Source organism: Hemitrygon akajei, chromosome 8, assembly GCF_048418815.1.
Source record: "Hemitrygon akajei chromosome 8, sHemAka1.3, whole genome shotgun sequence".
In the NCBI taxonomy this organism is placed as follows: domain Eukaryota; kingdom Metazoa; phylum Chordata; class Chondrichthyes; order Myliobatiformes; family Dasyatidae; genus Hemitrygon; species Hemitrygon akajei.
Window position 1 is genome coordinate 7,350,435 of NC_133131.1, and position 17,913 is coordinate 7,368,347.

Consider the following 17,913-nt stretch of genomic DNA (forward strand, 5'->3'; position numbering starts at 1 on the left):
CCTTTCCAGCTCTTAGCTTCATCCCACCCCCTCCAGTCTTCTCCTATCATTTCGCATTTCTCCCTCCCCCCACTACTTTCAAATCTCTTACTATCTTTCCTTTCAGTTAGTCCTGATGAAGGGTCTCGGCCTGAAACGTCAACAGTGCTTCTCCTTATAGATGCTGCCTGGCCTGCTGTGTTCCACCAGCATTTTGTGTGTGTTGCTCATACAAGAATAGCAGGTTGCACCTAAACTGGAGGGTGACTAATTTCCTTAAACGGAGGCTTGCTCACTCTGTTCAGGAGGGTTTAACCTTATTTGGCAGGGGTTTGGAAACACACCAGCAATGCAGCTGGGCGAAAACTGTAGAAGAAAATTCAAGCAAGTTCTGTGGAGCAAGCAAACCGAGACAGGTTGGGGATGTGGAAGGACTAGCACAATCAACAGCAGTCACTTTACTCCAAGGAGATTCAAAGGTAAATCAGATGAACTTAGAGCTTGGATCAGAACTTGTAATTATGATGTAACGGAAACATGGTTGAGGGAAAGATATGACTCTTAGTCTAATGCTGCAGTCTACAGGAGTTTCAGACACGGCACAAGAGAATGACAAAGAGGAGGGAGGATTCACATCACCAGCTAGGGAGTAAAATGTCAGTACTTAGAATCTTGGGGGGATTATTCAATAAGGCCAAATGGGTAAAAACTAGACATAAGAAAGGGTTGAACACTTTGCTGAGGTTATGCTATAAGCCTCCCAATTACAGTCAGCAGGAATGAGAGCAATAAATAAAAAGCAAATTGCAGAAATGTGTTAAAGCAATAGTGCTATAGTACTGGGGGATTTTAACTTCCCTGATATTGACTGGGATTGTCTCTGTGTGAGAGGCAGAACTTGTTAAGTCCATTCAAGACAAAACTCAGAGACCTATCAGAGGCAAGACAGTAGCTGACCTTACCTTAGGAAAAGAAACTGCATCTGGTTATTGGGAGACATTTTGTGAACAGTGACCACTTTTCTGGTATTTATGAGAAGGATAATGCAGGCCCTCAAGTTAAGATCAACTGAGGGAATGCTTATTTCAATGACATAAGAGATGATCTGATGAAAGTAGATTGAGAGCAGATATTTGAGAGCTGACAAATGGGAATCTTTTAAAATAAAGTTATTAAGAGTTCAGAGCCATGTTTAGGCCAGGGTGAAAGACAAAGATTGCAAAGGTAAGATCAGGAAATAAAAATAAATGTATGATTAAAAAAGTGGAGTGCTTGATAAATCCCAGGGCTAGACAAAGTTTACTCGAGGTTGCTGAGGGAAGCAAAGGAGTGCAGATCTGGGGCCCCAACAGGTGGGATGTCAAAAGAGTAGAGGATAACTATAGTTGTTCCTGGAATATTTTCCTGGAATGTAATGGCTTTTTATCCTGGAGCGCAGGAGAATGTGAGGAGATTTGTTAGAGGTATACAAAATTATGAGGAGTAAAGTTAGGATAAATGCAAGCAGGCTTTTTCCACTGAGCTTGGTGAGACTAGAACTAGAGATCATAGGTTAAAGGTAAAAAGGGGAACATTTTCACTCAAAGGGTGGTGCAACTGTGGAACAAGATGCCAGTGGAAGTGGTGGATTTGGATTCAATTGCAAGATCCAAGAGAAATTTGGGTAAGTACATAAATGGGAGGGGTATGGTCCAGGTGCAGGTTGATGGGATGAGGCAGAATAACAGGCTGGTACAGACTAGCTGGGCTGAAGGGTCTGTTTCTGTGCTGTAGTGCTCTATGATTCTATTTAAGGAGTACAGCAGGAAAAACAAGCTTTCCATCAGTGTAGGCATATTGGAGGAAGTCCTAAGGGATAAGATTTCTCTATATATGGAAAGGCAGGGGTTGATTAGAATAGCCAGCATGGCTTTGTGTGGTGGACATCCTGCCTCACTATTGACATTAAACAATATTGAGTAGTCTGTTTCCTTGTAGTAGTAATAACATGTAAAAAGATTTTAAGCCTATTTTAGTTAATTCTTTTGATTATTTCTCTGTAGATTTGTTTTGGAGTGGTTTACAGTAAATCTTCTGCACCAAACAATATTGACTTTTGTTTACAGCCTTTCATTTACATATTGTACATTGCTTATATTGCATAATAGTTGCATAGTTTCTGCACTTAAACTCAAAAGTAGCACGAGGTTCTAATAAGTGCTTCCATGAAGTGAGATGGTTTGTGCAAGAGTATTCCCAATTCTGGTCACGTTGCCAGGTGAAGATACATGAGCGGAAACCAGATAGGAAGGAGACAGGGTACACAGGTAATATTTGTCTTTGTATTTGCTTGGCAAGCAGCTCGGTCTGCTTATCCAAAAGGCTCAGTGAATAATTGAATCATGCAGACCAGACAAGTCACAGATGTGAAACTCATCCTGTGCTAAATTTTGCCAGCCTTCATGATTACCCTTGAGCCTCCAGAAATTGAACATTACCCTTGTGCACAGAACTCCAGGAGAAAAGTCATTGACATATTAACTTTTACTTTCACATTCTTTAGACATTTTATTTATTAGCTATGTAAATATTGGAGAAAGGAACAAAATAAATTATATAGAGGCAATTAGCATGTTGATGGTGCTGGATTAGACTGAAGAAAATCAGAGTTCTCACTGCTAATGGATCATCTACCCCAGAAATACAGGGATGGGATACGCAGTGAGGACACGCAACAAGAGCCTGCTGACATTCACCAAAGGAACGGTAAACATTTGGATAAAGTACAAGAGATCTTTGAACAGGATTCAGTTCTTCATTTTTAGGACCAGAAATGCATTCTCTTTCTTCCTTCCATCCTCTCTCAGCCCTGTCTTAGCAGCCAGATCCCTGTCTCTGACTGGAATATTCTGGACACAAGTACCGCTGTTGAGATTTGATGGCTAAAGTCTAATCTAAAATTCAGTGCAATGCTAAAGGAACACTATGCTGTTCAATGTGCCCTTTTGGGTAAGTCCTTAAACCAAGGGCTTGCCCACTCTCTTTGGTGGATCTGAAACGTGCCATGGTTTCACCTGAATCAAAAACGGGAGTTACTTCTTTCTACTGTCAGAGCTAATAGTTTATGCAAAAATAGATAATCTGGTCATTAACACATTGCTGTGTACAAATTCTCTGCCCAAGATTTTATATTTCAAAAGAGTTCTACCGTTTGTAAAATGACAGCACACCTTTGGGTCAAGAAAGTTGCCATTTAAATGGAAATCTTTCTTCACCTCAATCGTAGTCATGCACTATTGCCTAACTCATCAACAAATAGAAATCACGAGGAAATCTGCAGATGCTGGAAATTCAAACAACACACACAAAATGCTGGTGGAACACAGCAGGTCAGGCAGCATCTATAAGGAGAAGCACTGTCGACGTCTCGGCCTGAAACGTCAACAGTGCTTCTCCCTAACAAATAGGAATCCTCCCTAGAGAGTGAATCATTACCTTCAGACTGCTCCTTCCTCATTAGGCTTGCTGCTACGTCACCCACAGAGACTGTGAATTCCTTGTCCTGTTGGAAGGATGAAATGACTTCCAGCTCAGATTTATTTGGTTTTGCATCCTCTGTGAAGTAAAATCCGCTCAGATAGCCTGGAGGGGGCACAGGATCCTGAACAAAGGGGAAAATCTGGTCAATTGGGAGAAGGGCTATCATTATTGGATGTTCACTACAGCTTGTAGTCCACTCATTTTTCATGAGGAGTCAAATGGAAAGCTTCATAATTAAAGTAAGAAATTAAGTTCAAAATGATGAGCAGTTTTATTCCAGTCTGTTTTCTCATCCTTATTTCCGGCACCTTTAACTGGAAGAATAGAAAAGTTAAGCCCTTGTGATGGTAGAACGGATCACCCCTTGAAATAATAGACTAGAAGTACAAGTAAATCCCTGCCTCAGCAGAAGCTTCCCATGATACATCAAAGTCAGAATCAGCCACAAGTTATAGGAGATAGAATTCCGCCCATTCGGATTTTCCAGTCAATATGATACCAAAGGACTCATGATCAGCTCTGTTTGAATTAGGGGCCAATAAAGGGAGTCATCTCACAAATTGTAATTTCAATCTTTTAAAGGTGAGTGGAGAAAGGTTTATGGGATATGTCAAGGCTAGATTGTTTACATAGGGAATGGACTGCATTGCCAGGGTGGTGGTAGAAGCCATTAGGTACATTTAAGAGACTCCTAGATAGGCGCATGGATGAAAGAAAAATGGAGGGTTATAGGCTGTACATAAATTCAAGAGATTCTACAGCTGCTGGAAATCCATAGCAACACGCACAAAATGCTGGATGAACTCAGCAGCATCAATGGAGAGGAATAAACAGTTGATGTTTCAGGTTGAGACCCCTCATCAAGACAGGACCAGGTTGGTGCTCTGAAGTGTTACATAACTGCTATGCTACTGTGCTGCTCCATTTACATCAAAAGTACAGTAGATTCCAGTTACCTAGGGCAGCCACTTATTTGAGACAACACTTGAAGAACAAAAATAGAGAAAATAGCTGGGATTCCCTTCACTTATTTGTGACATGATGCTGCTTAATTGGGGCAGGAGTGTGCTGCCAAACATTTTCTAACTAGTGTCAGTCACATGCACCTGTGTGGCTGTTAGACACTACACTGTGCTTAGAGCGAACAATTTTAAAATAGCATCAGTTACATGTGTTTGTGTTCAAAAAGGAGTGATTTTTTGTTATTGATAGTTGGTAAGATGATCCTGAACTGTTTTGCTCACTGTGGTTTCAAGCATACAGGTTTGGAGATGCCTGAAACAGCTGGGGGTGAAAATGAAATGATTTCACTACATCAACAAGTTAGGAATTCTGAAGCATTTAAAGGAATTGATAATCATCTCGAATGTTACAATGAAAATGAAGATTTGGAGCATGCAATTGTCAAAAGGATTGTATGAAGGTAGTCCATTATCTGCATTAGGCATCTACGCTAACTTTGCTCATTTACAGTTAATCAAAAGAACACAGCAGCGTACACTCAATTTATTTCTCTGTCCATAACTATTAGGAACTAATACACAGTTTTATAGTACTGTAGTATTATTGATAGTGTTCTGATTTGTTTTGTATTTCATTTAAGTATATAACTTTTTACTCAGTTAAACAGTAGTTTGTCTTTTTTATATCTTTTAAACTACTTCCATGAATCTTTAGATAAGTGGGGCAGCCACTTAATTGGGCCAAAATGTAGTGGTCCTGACGTTTCCCAATTAACCAGAATCCACTATATTGCAGTAAGGATCAAGAAATTTTAACAATCAAGTTTATATCCTGTGCTCAGTCAACTTTATCCAATTTAGATCTTATTCCATCTTAGCAGTTCTTATGATATGCAGAATGGACACTATGTGCATCCCTCCAATTATAGCAGATGCATTTTAAAATAATTCATTGTTCTGAAAGCACTTTCCAATACATGTCATAGGACAGGCTCCATTTATTCCTCATATAACCACTTCATATTAAAACAAGCAGTACATCATCACAAGAGCTATATAAATACTGAACTGAGATAATTGAGCTAAATTACCTGTGTGTGTGGCAAAAGTCGGATTAATAAACTGCAGCAGGGAATCATAGGATGATGATTTAGAGATGATGCAGTGAGAAGAGTCTGACCTTTTGATGGCATCCCTCCTCTCAGTTTGAGCTGGAATCCTCCAACATTTAAATCTCCATGTTCATTGAACAAGGAAATCACAGTATTCCCTAGAAGATCAAACAGATAAACAGCTGTATAAACAGGGAATATGTCAATATTAGACACAATAATCCTAGAGTGCCAATAATCAGTTTATAAGTGCTGTATTTCCCTCATAGTTACACAGAAACAGCAACATAGGAGCAGAAGCAGAATTATTCTTGGCTGATTTCTGTCTCAATACCACATTCCTGCATTTTCCCATTGCCATTGATACCTTTAGTGCCCAGAAATGTATCTTTTTAAACATATTCAATGACTCTGCAGCACTTTATGATTACAAACTCTACAGGGTTGTCCTCCTCTAAGTGAAGACATTTCTAATCTCCATCCTAAAAGGCTTACCCTATGTCATAAAATTGTGAATACAAGAGTTTGTGCAGATGCTGGAAATCCACAGTAACACACACAAAATGTTGGAGAACTCAGAAATTCAGACAGCATCTATGGAGAGGAATAACCAATTGATGTTTTGGGCTGAGACCTTTCATCATCGTGAAATTCCAGACTCTTCAGCCAAGTGCTTTCAGTCCAGCTCTGTGAGAAATCCACAAGTTTCAATACAATCTCCTTTCATTGCTCTGAATTTAGTTGATCTAAACTCTCCTTACACCAATGTGTCACTTTCTAAAGTGTCAATATGGTTCATCTTTGCTGCAATCCTTTTCTAGATAGCATATCTTTCCTTGGAGAAGAAGATCCAAACTGCGCTCAGTGCTCTAGGTGCGGCCCTTAGAAATTGTAGCAGGAATCAGCAAGCCTGACTTTTGACTCCCAAAACAAAGACTCTGAGCTCCATGAGGAAGACAGAGCAAACACTTGAAGAACACTGTGATAGTCTTCTTTAACTCATGAAAGATCTTATCTTGTGACTACTCAAAATGGAGTGCCAGCATTTGGGCATGTACTGAGCATGAAGTCTCTACAATGGTGCACTAACACTGGAAGGAGTGCTCAACATCCCTAACTATCCAGTGGCGAACACCATCAAGCAACATCTCTCCCACCTGTAGAAGAGTCGGCAGAAGCCGCATCATCAGTCACCTCAGAACCCAGAGAACTGGAGCAGAAGCAAGTCACCATTGTTTCCAAAGAAATACCTAAGAAGCATACATTTTAAAATTGTTTTTTTTTTATATAGCCCTTGTACCATGCAGTATTCAGTGAAGAAAACTGGTCGATCTCTCTTTGGACTGAGGCAACACCATTTGCAGCTGCAGAGAAGGAGTGATTCTTGGTGCCTCTCATCACTGCATATGATTTTCTCCTTTTCTCTGTATTCAAGTCTCTGTCTCTCTCCCCTTCTCTTCCTCTGTCTCCCTTTTATGATGAAGCACTTAGCTCGTGCACAGCAATTCTTCACAACGTTGTCATACCAGTATAGCAATAGCTGAGTTTGGTAACATTTCCTATGAATAAACGTGACATGATACTGAGTCATGTTGCCATGTAGCACTGAACACTGTCGCTGTAATACAATGTTCATCTTTAATAGGTACTAGGAGAAAATACTATGATGTGGGAAAGATCTGACATCTATTGAAAAGTAGTTACCACACAACATATAGCAGCAACTAAGCATTCATCTATCTCTTGTAAATTTATCTAACTATATTTACCAGCTTTATTAGTGAATTAGATTTTCATGTAGTAGTTCAAGTAGCTTTAGCTAATGGTATTTAGTGGAAGCTTAGAAACAAATTTTCTTCAGTTTGCATGAGAAGGTTACCCACACTCTCAGTACAAAGAGCTGCAAGGTTACAATGGTGGTTATGTTTAGAACAAATGGTCACATCTCAGACTTAACACAGTTTAAGCATATTCGGAGTAACACATACAAACTGCTGGAGGAAATCAGCAGGTCAGGCACATCTATGGGAAGGAAGAACAGTTGACGTTTCAGGCTGAAACCCTTCATTAGGACCGGAAAGGAAGGAGCATAAACACCAGAGATTCTGAAGTTACTGGATATCTTACTTTTATTATTTGCACAATTTGTTTTTTTCCTGCACATTGGTTGCATGATGGTCTTAATTTTTAATGGGTTCTATTGGATTTTTTTGTTTTGTGCCTGCCCATAAGGAGATGAATCTCAAGGTTGTATAGTATACGCCATAAGACCATAAGATATAGGAACAGAATTAGGCCATTTGGCCCATTACGTCTGCTCCACTGTTTCATCATGGCTGATCCAATTATCTGCTCAGCCACAATCTCCTGCCTTCTTCCCATTTCCCTTCATGCCCTGACCAATCAAGAATCTATCAACCTCTGCCTTAGTATGCTTAAAGACTTGCCCTCCATAGCTGCCTGTAGCAAAGAGTTCCACAGATTCACCACTCTGGCTAAAGAAATTCCTCCTCATCTCCATTCTAAAAGGATGCCCCTCTATTCTGAGGCTGTGTCCTCCAGTCTTAGACTCTCCCAGCATAGGAAACATCCTCTCCACATCCAATCTATCAAGGCCTTTCACCATTCCATAGGTTTCAGTGAGGTCACTCCTCATTCTTCTGAATTCTAGTGAATACAGGCCCAAAGCCATCAAACGCTCTTCATATGACAAGCCTTTCAATCCTGGAAGCACTTTCAGGAACCTCCTTTGAACCTTTTCCAGTTTCAGCAGATCCTTTCTAAGATAAAGGGCCTAAAACAGCTCACAACACTCCAAGTGAGGCCTCACCAGTGCTTTATAAAGTCTCAACATTACATCCTTGCTTTTATGTTCTAGTCCTCTTGAAATGATTGTTGACATTGCATTTGCCTTCCTCACCACAGACTCATCCTGCAAATTAACCTTTAGGGAATTTTGCACAATGACTCACTGCATCTCAATTTTTTGTATTTTCTCTCCATTTAGAAAATAGTCAACCTTTTCATTTTTTCTATCAAAGAGCATGACCACACATTTCCCAGCACTATATTCCATCTGCCATTTGTTTGCCCATTCTCCCAATCTGTCTAAGTCCTTCTGTAGCCAATCTACTTCCTCAAAACTACCTGCCTCTCCACCTATCTTCATATCGTCTGCAAACTTCACAATAAAACCATTAATTTCTTCATCCAAATCATCGACATATAACGTAAAAAGAATTGGTCCCAACCAGACCCCTGTGGAACACCAATAGTCACCAGCAGCCAACCAGAAACGGTTCCCTTTATTCCCACTCTTTGCCTCCTGCCAGTCAGATCCTGCTTTACCCATGCTAGAATCTTTCCTGTAATACCAAGGGCTCTTAACACATTAAGCACCTCATATGTGAAACCTTGTCAAAGGCTTTCTGAAAATCCAAGTACACAACATCAACCAATTCTCCTTTGTCTATCCTGCTTGTTATTTCAAGGAATTCCAACAGATTTGTCAGACAAGATTTTCCCTTGAGGAAACCGTGCTGACTACAGCCTATTTTATTATGTGCCTCTAAGTATCCTGAAGCCTCATCATTAATAATCGACTCCAACATCTTCCCAACTGCTGAGGTCAGACTAACTCCTTTCTTCTACCTCTCTCCCTTTTTGAAGAGAGAAGTGATAGTTGCAATTTTCCAGTCTTCTGGAACCATTCCAGAATCTAGTGATTTTTGAAAGATCATTGCTAATGCTGCCACAATCTCTTCAGCTACCTCTTTCAAAACTCTGGGGTGCACACTATCTGGTCCAGGTAACTTATCTATCTTCAGACCTTTCAGTTTCCTAAGAACCTTCTCTCTTACAGGAATCTTGTTCTCGCCCACAGAACCTCCTGTCCATTCCTCTAATGAATGTATCCCCCATAACCACACTGTGCCTCCTCTTCCCCTTCTCTTCTGAGTCAGAGAGGCAGTCTCAGTGCCAGAGACCCGAACACTGTGACTTTGTTAGGTCAGAAAATTCATCAGGAAACTAATATAACCATTTAGAAAGAAAAAGAAGGATGTTTGCTCTTTCCATTGTCACTTTCTGTTTTCTTTTACGATTTCAACATTGGCTGGTTTGGAGCCCAAAGATCCTCAGAATTTCTGGCCATAACTGTGATGAGAATAAACAAATAGAAAGCAGGTCAAGTCTGGGATCAATTGGCTGCTGAAAAGGGGTCCTCACTGGAGCCAGAGATGTCCTCTGGGTCTGGAATTTCAATATCCTTGGCTCTGGGGATACCCAACACTTAGCCAGGATGTATATGGTTGAGAGGACGAGATTCACTGACTGAACAATTGCAGTTCACCAATTAAATAATAATTGGAAAAGCATGCAGATTAAACTAGGAACTAACTTAACACTCCATTCTAGTTTCTTTTTTGTTCTTCTAAGTGTTCTTTCCTTTGTACAGGCAGCACAGTAGTGTAGTGGTCAGTGTAATGCTTTACCACGCCAGCTGTAAGATTCGAACTGAACTGTCTGTTAGGTGTTTGTATGTTCTCTGAATGACTGAGTGGGTTTCCTTTAGATGCTCCAGTTTCCTCCAACATTCCAAAAGGCGTAGGTGTTAGGGTTATAAGTTGTGGCATGCTATGTTAGCACCGGAAACATGACGACACTTGTAGGTGGCCCTTGCACATCCTCAGACTGCGTTGGTTGTTGATGCAAAACAACACATTTCACTGTATGTTTCAACGTTCATGTGACAAATAAAACTAATCTTAATCCCCTAAGACAAAAAAATCTATGATTAAGTTTTGTCCATTATGGTTTTAACTGGGACCTCTTTAATCTTTGTATTTTAGAATTCAATGGCTTGGCATTTCGGAGACTGTATCTGTCGTAATTGTGGTCTTGGATCTGATTCTTAATTACAAAACTTTAGATATTTATTTATTTGCCTTTTTTATAGAAGTTTATTGTCACTCATGCTATTGCATTAATTCATTAGATGGGCAAACAAAATTCCGGATGTTAACATATTCCTTAATAACTACCGTAATTCTCTGTTGATACAGAATATTAGAGTTGTAAAGCACTGAAACTAACTCTTTGGCCCAAGTTGGGCTTGAATGCTTGTATACACCAAGTGTATTTGCCCACATTAGGCCTGTATCCCTCTAATCTTTTCCTATTCAAGAATTGTCCAAATGAATATTAATCATTGTAACTGCATCTGCCTCCATCACTTTCTCTGGCAGCTCATTCTGTATATTCACGTGAAAGCTTGCCTTTTGGATCTTCTTTATATTTTTCTCCTCTCACCTTAAATCTGGTATGCTATGCTCTCTGTAACTAGATACCACTGCCCTAGAAGAAGAAAGTTCTAGATATCTATCCTATCTAATTATGAACCTCTGTGATTGCCCAGTGTTTCAGAGACAGACAGACATACTTTATTGATCCTGAGGGAAATTGGGTTTCGTTACAGTTGCACCAATCAAGAATAGTGTATAAGTATAGCAATATAAAACCATAAATAATTAAATAATAATAGTGAATTATGCCAAGTGGAAATAAGTCCAGGACCAGCCTATTGGCTCAGGGTGTCTGACACTCCGAGGGAGGAGTTGTAAAGTTTGATGGCCACAGGCAGGAATGACTTCCTATGACGCTCAGTGTTGCATCTCGGTGGAATGAGTCTCTGGCTGAATGTACTCCTGTGCCTAACCAGTACATTATGGAGTGGATACTCCATAATTATTAGATTATGGAGAGAGAATACACTCAATCTTTCCCCATAACTAAAATATTCCAATCTAGGCAATATCCTAGTGAATTTCCTTTGCACTAACAATACTCCAAGTCCAGCCTGCCGAATGATTTGTACAGCTGCAACATGACATCCCGAGTTGTATACTCGATATCTCAGCTTTCTTCACTAGTTTATCCACAAGTGTCATCATTTTCAGGGAGCTGTGAACTTGCTCCCCAAGGTTACTTTGCACATCAATACCCCAGAAGTCCCTGCCATTTATGGTCTATGTTCTGTTAGTATTTGCATTACCTCATCAAGATCTCAGAGACGAGTTTGATATGATCATAGGAAGTTGAACACTTTATTCAGATATACATCACCATGCTTCATTTAAAAAAATTCCTGAGTTCAATTCTCTCAGATAATAGAGTTACTTACCTATAACAAACAGTCTGCCAGTGTCGGAATCAACTGTGTACACTCTAAGTAAGACAAGTGTGTTGGGATCTAGAGTTTCTTTGCCTTTCACGTTTACAGTCATACGGTAGTGGAACTCTGGGCACCTTGCTTGGCTGGTGATTACTGGAAAAGCCAAAATGTCAGGAATGTCATCCCTGCCGGAATGCATTAGCTGTCCCGTCACCTTTAATATATTGGGAAGAATAGAAAAAGGAGCTGAGTAAAATTGCTACTTGCTACTCATCCTTACACTTCAATAATACTTTTTATTGTTTTTGCAATTAGTCCTCTACCACCCCTTATTCCCTTCCATCAGGCCTGTGCATGGTCCGCCACATTTCCAGCTCCTCTCTCAAAATAGCAAACTGCCCATCAGTGATCCAAATTAATAGACATTGCTTGGATGCAAAGGAGACTAAATATCAGAAAGATTTGTTCATAGAATCGTAGAGTGCTACAGCACAGAAACAGGCCCTTCAGCCCATTTAATCTGTGCCGAACTGTTATTCTGCCTAGTCCCATTGACCTGTGACTGGAGCATAGCCCTCCATACCCCTCCCATCCATGTACTTATCTGCAGATTTTCTCTTGTTCATATACTTGTGCAAACATCTCTTAAATGTGGCAATTGAACTCACATCCTCCACTTCCATTGGCAGCTCATTCAAGTTCATGTTTAATTGTCATTCAAACAACATTCCAGTGTAAAACACAATACAGTCACACATAGCACATACATAGCACAAGATATTATTCACACCAGACCTGTACCACCCTTTGAGTGAAGGCCTTTTGTGTAAAAAATTTGGTGTATGTTGTAATGGTTGTACCTTCACCCACTAAAGAAGAAAACTTTAAAAAAAGTAGTTGCAAGTGTATCTGCCTCCCCATGACACAAGTTGTCACCACATGTACTTCATTTCTTACCTTGGTGATGGTTGCATTGTCTGGAATATAATGTATTGCATCAATGTACAGATCAAAAGGCTCATTTGCCCTAGCTGGATCTGGTAACGCCACAGCTGGATTATGGGCAACCCATGGTACAGTTAGAATGTGGTCATCAGAGGATGAAGATCTGGCAAAATCAAACCATAGAGTCATAGACTAATCCAACTTGGAAATGGGCCTTTCAGCCCAACTCATCCATGCCAACCAAGGGCCCACCTAAACTAGTCACATTTTTCTACATTTGTCCCATATCCCATAAAAACTATCCTTTCCATATACTTATCCATAGAACCATAGAACTTCACAGCTGTGCTGAATCATTTTTCTGCCTAGTCCCACTGACCTGCACCTGGACCATATCCCTCCATACACCTCTCATCCATGTACCTGTCCAAGTTTTTCTTAAATGTTAAAAGTGAGTGTGGTGAACTACATATACCTGTCTGGACACGCCCCTCTGCTGACTGCTCCTGGGGCTCCTCCCACAGACCCCTGTATAAAGGCGATTGGAGGCACTGCTCCACCCTCAGTCTCCAGGATGTTGTGTGGTGGTCTCTTGCAGCTAATAAAAGCCTATCATTCGCCTCCCATCTCTGAGAGTTATTGATGGTGCATCAGTGAGCCCACATTTACCACTTCATCTGGCAGCTCATTCCACATTCCCACCACTCTCTGTGTGAAGAAGCCCCCCCCCCCCAATGTTCCCTTTAAACTTTTGCCCCTTCACCCTTAACCTATGTCCTTTGGTTTTTTTCTCTCCTCGTCTCAGTGGAAAAAAGCCTGCTTGCATTCACTCTATCTATACCTATCATAATTTTGTATACCTCTATCGAATCTCCCCTAAGGACAGGATACACTTGAACTGGAGGGGGAACCAATAACCCAGGAAGATTTACTAATGTTACTCAGGAGGATTTAAAGAGACATCTAATGTTATTATACCTGCCTCAACTGCTTTCTCTGATGTCTCTTTCCATATTCACACCACCTCTGTATGAGGAATTTGCCCCTATCTTCCCTATCACCTGTAAGCTTTGTCCTTTAGCTTTTGGTTTCCTTTCCCTGGGAAAAAGACTGTGTGAATTCACTCTATCTATACCTCTCGTGATTTTATACACCTCTATAAGGTCACCCCTCAATTTCCTAAGCTCCAAGGAATGTAGTCTTAGCCTGTCCAACCTCTCCTTATTATTCAGTCTCTCAAGTTTGGGCAACATCCTTGTGAATCTTTTCTACAGTTTTTTTCCATTTTTAGGAAGTTAAGAACTCGTAGTAACACTACTCTTATTATTCTTACAACAATCTGTGATCATCCAGCACATTTCTTCCTCTAATTCCCGATGACTATTCAGATTCAGATTAATTTATTTATCACTTGTACATTGAAACATATGGTGAAACCAACACAACCTAAAGATTTGGAGGGCATATGATACAGTCCTATCAGAATGATCGTCCCCTTCTTGTTTCTACCTACTTAGCCTCTCTGGACTGTTTTTAGTGTTGTTTGTTGTGTTCTGTGTTGTTTTTGCCAAACATTTTGGGCATGCTATGCTGGCATGGGAATGCATGGGCGACACTTGCATGCTGCCCCCAGCACATCCTAGGGTGTGTTGGTTGTGAATGGAAACAATGCATTTCACTGTACAGTCGGCCCTCCTTATCCGCGGATTCCGTATGCGCAGATTCAACCAACCGCGGATCGGGAAAACCCAGAAGTTCTCTCTCCAGCACTCGTTGCTTGAGCATGTACAGACTATTTTTTCTTGTCATTATTCCCTAAACAATACAGTATAACAACTATTTACATAGCATTTACATTGTATTAGGTATTATAGGTAATCTAGAAATGACTTAAAAGTACAGGCAGTCCCCGGGTTATGAATGAGTTCCATTCCTGAGTCTGTCTTTAAGTCGGATTTGAAGTCGGAACAGATACATCCGGTATTACTTAGCGTCAGTTAGTCAAATGTTTTTCTTAGTACATAGTACATATTTTACCTTTCTATGCATATAAAACACTTAAGAAACATACATTTTTCAATAATTTAACCACTACGTTGCTTAGTAATAACTGTAGCTTTCATCGGGGCAGGGCCTTTCACATTCTCCATTAAAATTGTTCCGATCGTTGACCGACTGTAGCCTAACGCTTTTTCAATGACCGATGGTGTTTCACCTCTTTCCAGTCGCTTTATTACTTCCACCTTATTTTCAATCGCGATCGTGATTATTTTCATGAACAGAAACACTGCGGATTCAGAGCTGCGCTGCCAGGTCCTAATGTCCATTGCACGGAGACATGTTAAATAAAGTCTGGGGTTCCGCTGGGTCCTAAAGACCACTGCACTGATACATGTTAAATAAAGGACTTGAGCATCCGCAAATTTTGGTATCCACGGGGGGGGGTTCCAGGAACCAGTCCCCCACGGATAAGGAGGGCCAACTGTATGTGCTTCGATGTACAAATAACATTGTATCATGAATCTTGGATGATCCCCCAGGAATATCCTTCTCCCCCTCCTCCTTTATCTGTCACTCCTGTACCATCTGTATCCTGGGACACTGAGCTGCCAGTCTTGCCCTTCTCTCAGCCATGTTTCTGATACTGCTGTTTTATCCCAGTCCTCAAAGCCAATCCACACCCTCAGTTTGTCCACCTTACCTGTTGAGCCTCTAGCATTGAAATAAATGCAGTAAAACCAGAAGTTTTTCCTCTGTCTTTGCCATTTATGAAGCTTGCTCTCGTTGACTGCAGAATTTCTCTCCAATTCCACATCTGCTTCAACACTGCTCAGGATCCCTCCCACAACACTCTCCCCATCAATCTAGTTTAAATCCTCCTGAGTAGCATTAGTAAATCTCCTTCCTGGGTTATTGGTTCCCCCTCCAGTTCAGGTGCATCCTGTCCTTACATAAGTTACCTCTGCCTCAGAAGAAATCCTAATGACCTAAGAACTGAAATCCTTGCCTCCTGCACCAACTCCTTAACAATGCATTCATCTGGTCTTTCTTTTTATCTCTGGCCTCACTGCTCTGCTGTTCTGGGAGCAATCCACATTTCTCCCACAAGGGGAAAAATCTAGATATCAATTACCCTTGATGGCCTACTTTATAACCTCTTTCTTAACTCTGTTCACTCTGCAGGACCTCATCTCTATGCCGTTTGTACCAATGTGCACAACAACCTGCTCACCATCCTCCTTGAAAATGCTCTGCAACTGCTTGGAGACAGCCTTGACCTGGCACCTGGGAGGCAATACACTACTAAGTCATTTTGCCTGTGGCTACAGACATCCGTGGCACCAGCTACTGAGTACCCTATCTCTCTCTCTCTGTTTGACCTCACCCTTGCATGCTGGCCTCAGACCTGGGCACGGTACAGTCGACCAGGCTGCTGCTGCTACCCTGTTTGAAAGTTAATTCCACCCCCCCCCCAAGAGTATCCAATTAGCTGTATTGTTGCTAAATGAAATGGACACAGGGGGCACATTATCCTCTCACTATCTTTGCCTTTCCTGATGGTCACCCTGCACCTTAAATTTTGTATGTATTTCCAGCATCCGCAGAACCTCTTATGTTTATGATATGATGTTTATGATTATGTTTATGTTTACGATCTTGGATGTGACCACCTCTCCAAAATTCTCAGCTATGATACTCTTAGCATCCCAACTTATCTTAAGTGGGCCCAGATTTATTTTCTTGAGGTGGCCAGCTAGGAGCTGCACTTCCTACAGGTGTATGTAGTCATTAGGGACACTGGAAGTTTCTCTAGTTTACCACATCCTGCACAAGAAGCTCACTGGCCCAACTATACTAAGTGTGAATAATAAACACAAAAGATTCTGCAGATGCTGTAAGTTCCAAGCAATACACACAAAATGCTGGAGGAATTCAGTAAATCAGGAAACATCTATAGGGAGGAATAAAGAGTCAACATATTAATCCGAGTCACTTCAGGACTGAAAAGGAAGACAGAAGAAGCCAGAATAAATGTGAATAATAAAGTTAAATGACCTCATTGGCCCTTACCTCTACCTCTGCTCAGCATCTTTGCAGAAACCTCATGAGCCAAAGATTCAAAACAAACAACAGCACTACATTGCAGACACAGACACACCCAAAACCTCCACTATGCTGCAGCCCAACTTCCTTTCATTTGCTTCTGGGGGCTTTGCCTTAATGGTCCCTTCCGTACTCCTGCTTGTTACAGCTTCACAGTCTCTGCTGAAAATCCTACCTTAATGATCCCTTTTCAAATCTCCCACGCTCCTCCTCCTCCTTTTTACAGCGCGAAGAGTCACTGTCAAAACAAAACCACCAAAGTTCAGAATAAAATTTGCCAAATAGTGTCAAACTGTTCTTACAAAAATGTTGCTATGATTGTAAGAGGACAGTACCAGAGAACTTATTTCCTACTTTCGCTGTCTGTGGAATCTTTGAGGAGTCTTGATGTCATGAATAACACTATAAAATGTATGCTCTTTCTTTTTATTATTTAGAAAGATTAATTTGGTATGTTCCTTTGATGGTTCAGGTGGCGGAGCAGAGGACTACGGTGGCAGAGTTCTGAAAACCTTATTCCAGATTCCAGTTTGAAGGATGACTTTTGGTGGGCATTATGGTCAGTATGGACTGTTAAGCTGAAGGGCCTTTATCCATATTGTAATGCTCTATGAGACAGACCTCCCAGCTTGGAAACGGAGAACCGATGAACTTATCATAAGGAACAATCAATCTGCTGGGTCGACAGTGCAGAAATGCTTTGAGAGGTTGGTCAGGATTAGACTGAACCCCTGCCTCAGCAAGGACTTGGACCCATTGCAATTTGCCTATCACCACAGTAGGTCAACGGCAGATACAGTCTCAATGGCTCTCCACACAGCTTTAGACCACCGGGACAAACAAACACCTACGTCGGGAAGCTGTTCATCAACTATAGCTCAGCACTTAATACCATTATTCCCACAATCCTGATTAAGAAGTTCAGAACCTGGGTCTCTGTACCTCCCTCTGCAATTGGATCCTCGACTTCCTAACCGGAAGACCACAATCTGTGTGGATTGGTGATAACATATCCTCTTCGGTGATGATCAACACTGGCATACCTCAGGGGGGTGTGCTTAGCCCACTGCTCTACTCTCTATATACACAAGACTAGGTGGCTAGGCATAGCTCAAATACC

The 17,913-nt window shown here is 41.0% G+C and overlaps 1 protein-coding gene across 1 annotated transcript in view; it reads right to left on the reverse strand.

The window, feature by feature from the left end:
* Positions 1-17,913, reverse strand: part of LOC140731514 (uncharacterized) — a 110,703-nt gene that overhangs the window by 40,097 nt on the left and 52,693 nt on the right. The window contains exons 15-19 of the mRNA XM_073052984.1: positions 16,969-17,031; positions 12,702-12,852; positions 11,754-11,958; positions 5,552-5,730; positions 3,454-3,619 (exon numbers count right to left, since the gene is read on the reverse strand). Of these exons, the coding sequence (XP_072909085.1) occupies positions 3,454-3,619; positions 5,552-5,730; positions 11,754-11,958; positions 12,702-12,852; positions 16,969-17,031 (764 nt within the window). The remainder of the gene's footprint in view (positions 1-3,453; positions 3,620-5,551; positions 5,731-11,753; positions 11,959-12,701; positions 12,853-16,968; positions 17,032-17,913) is intronic.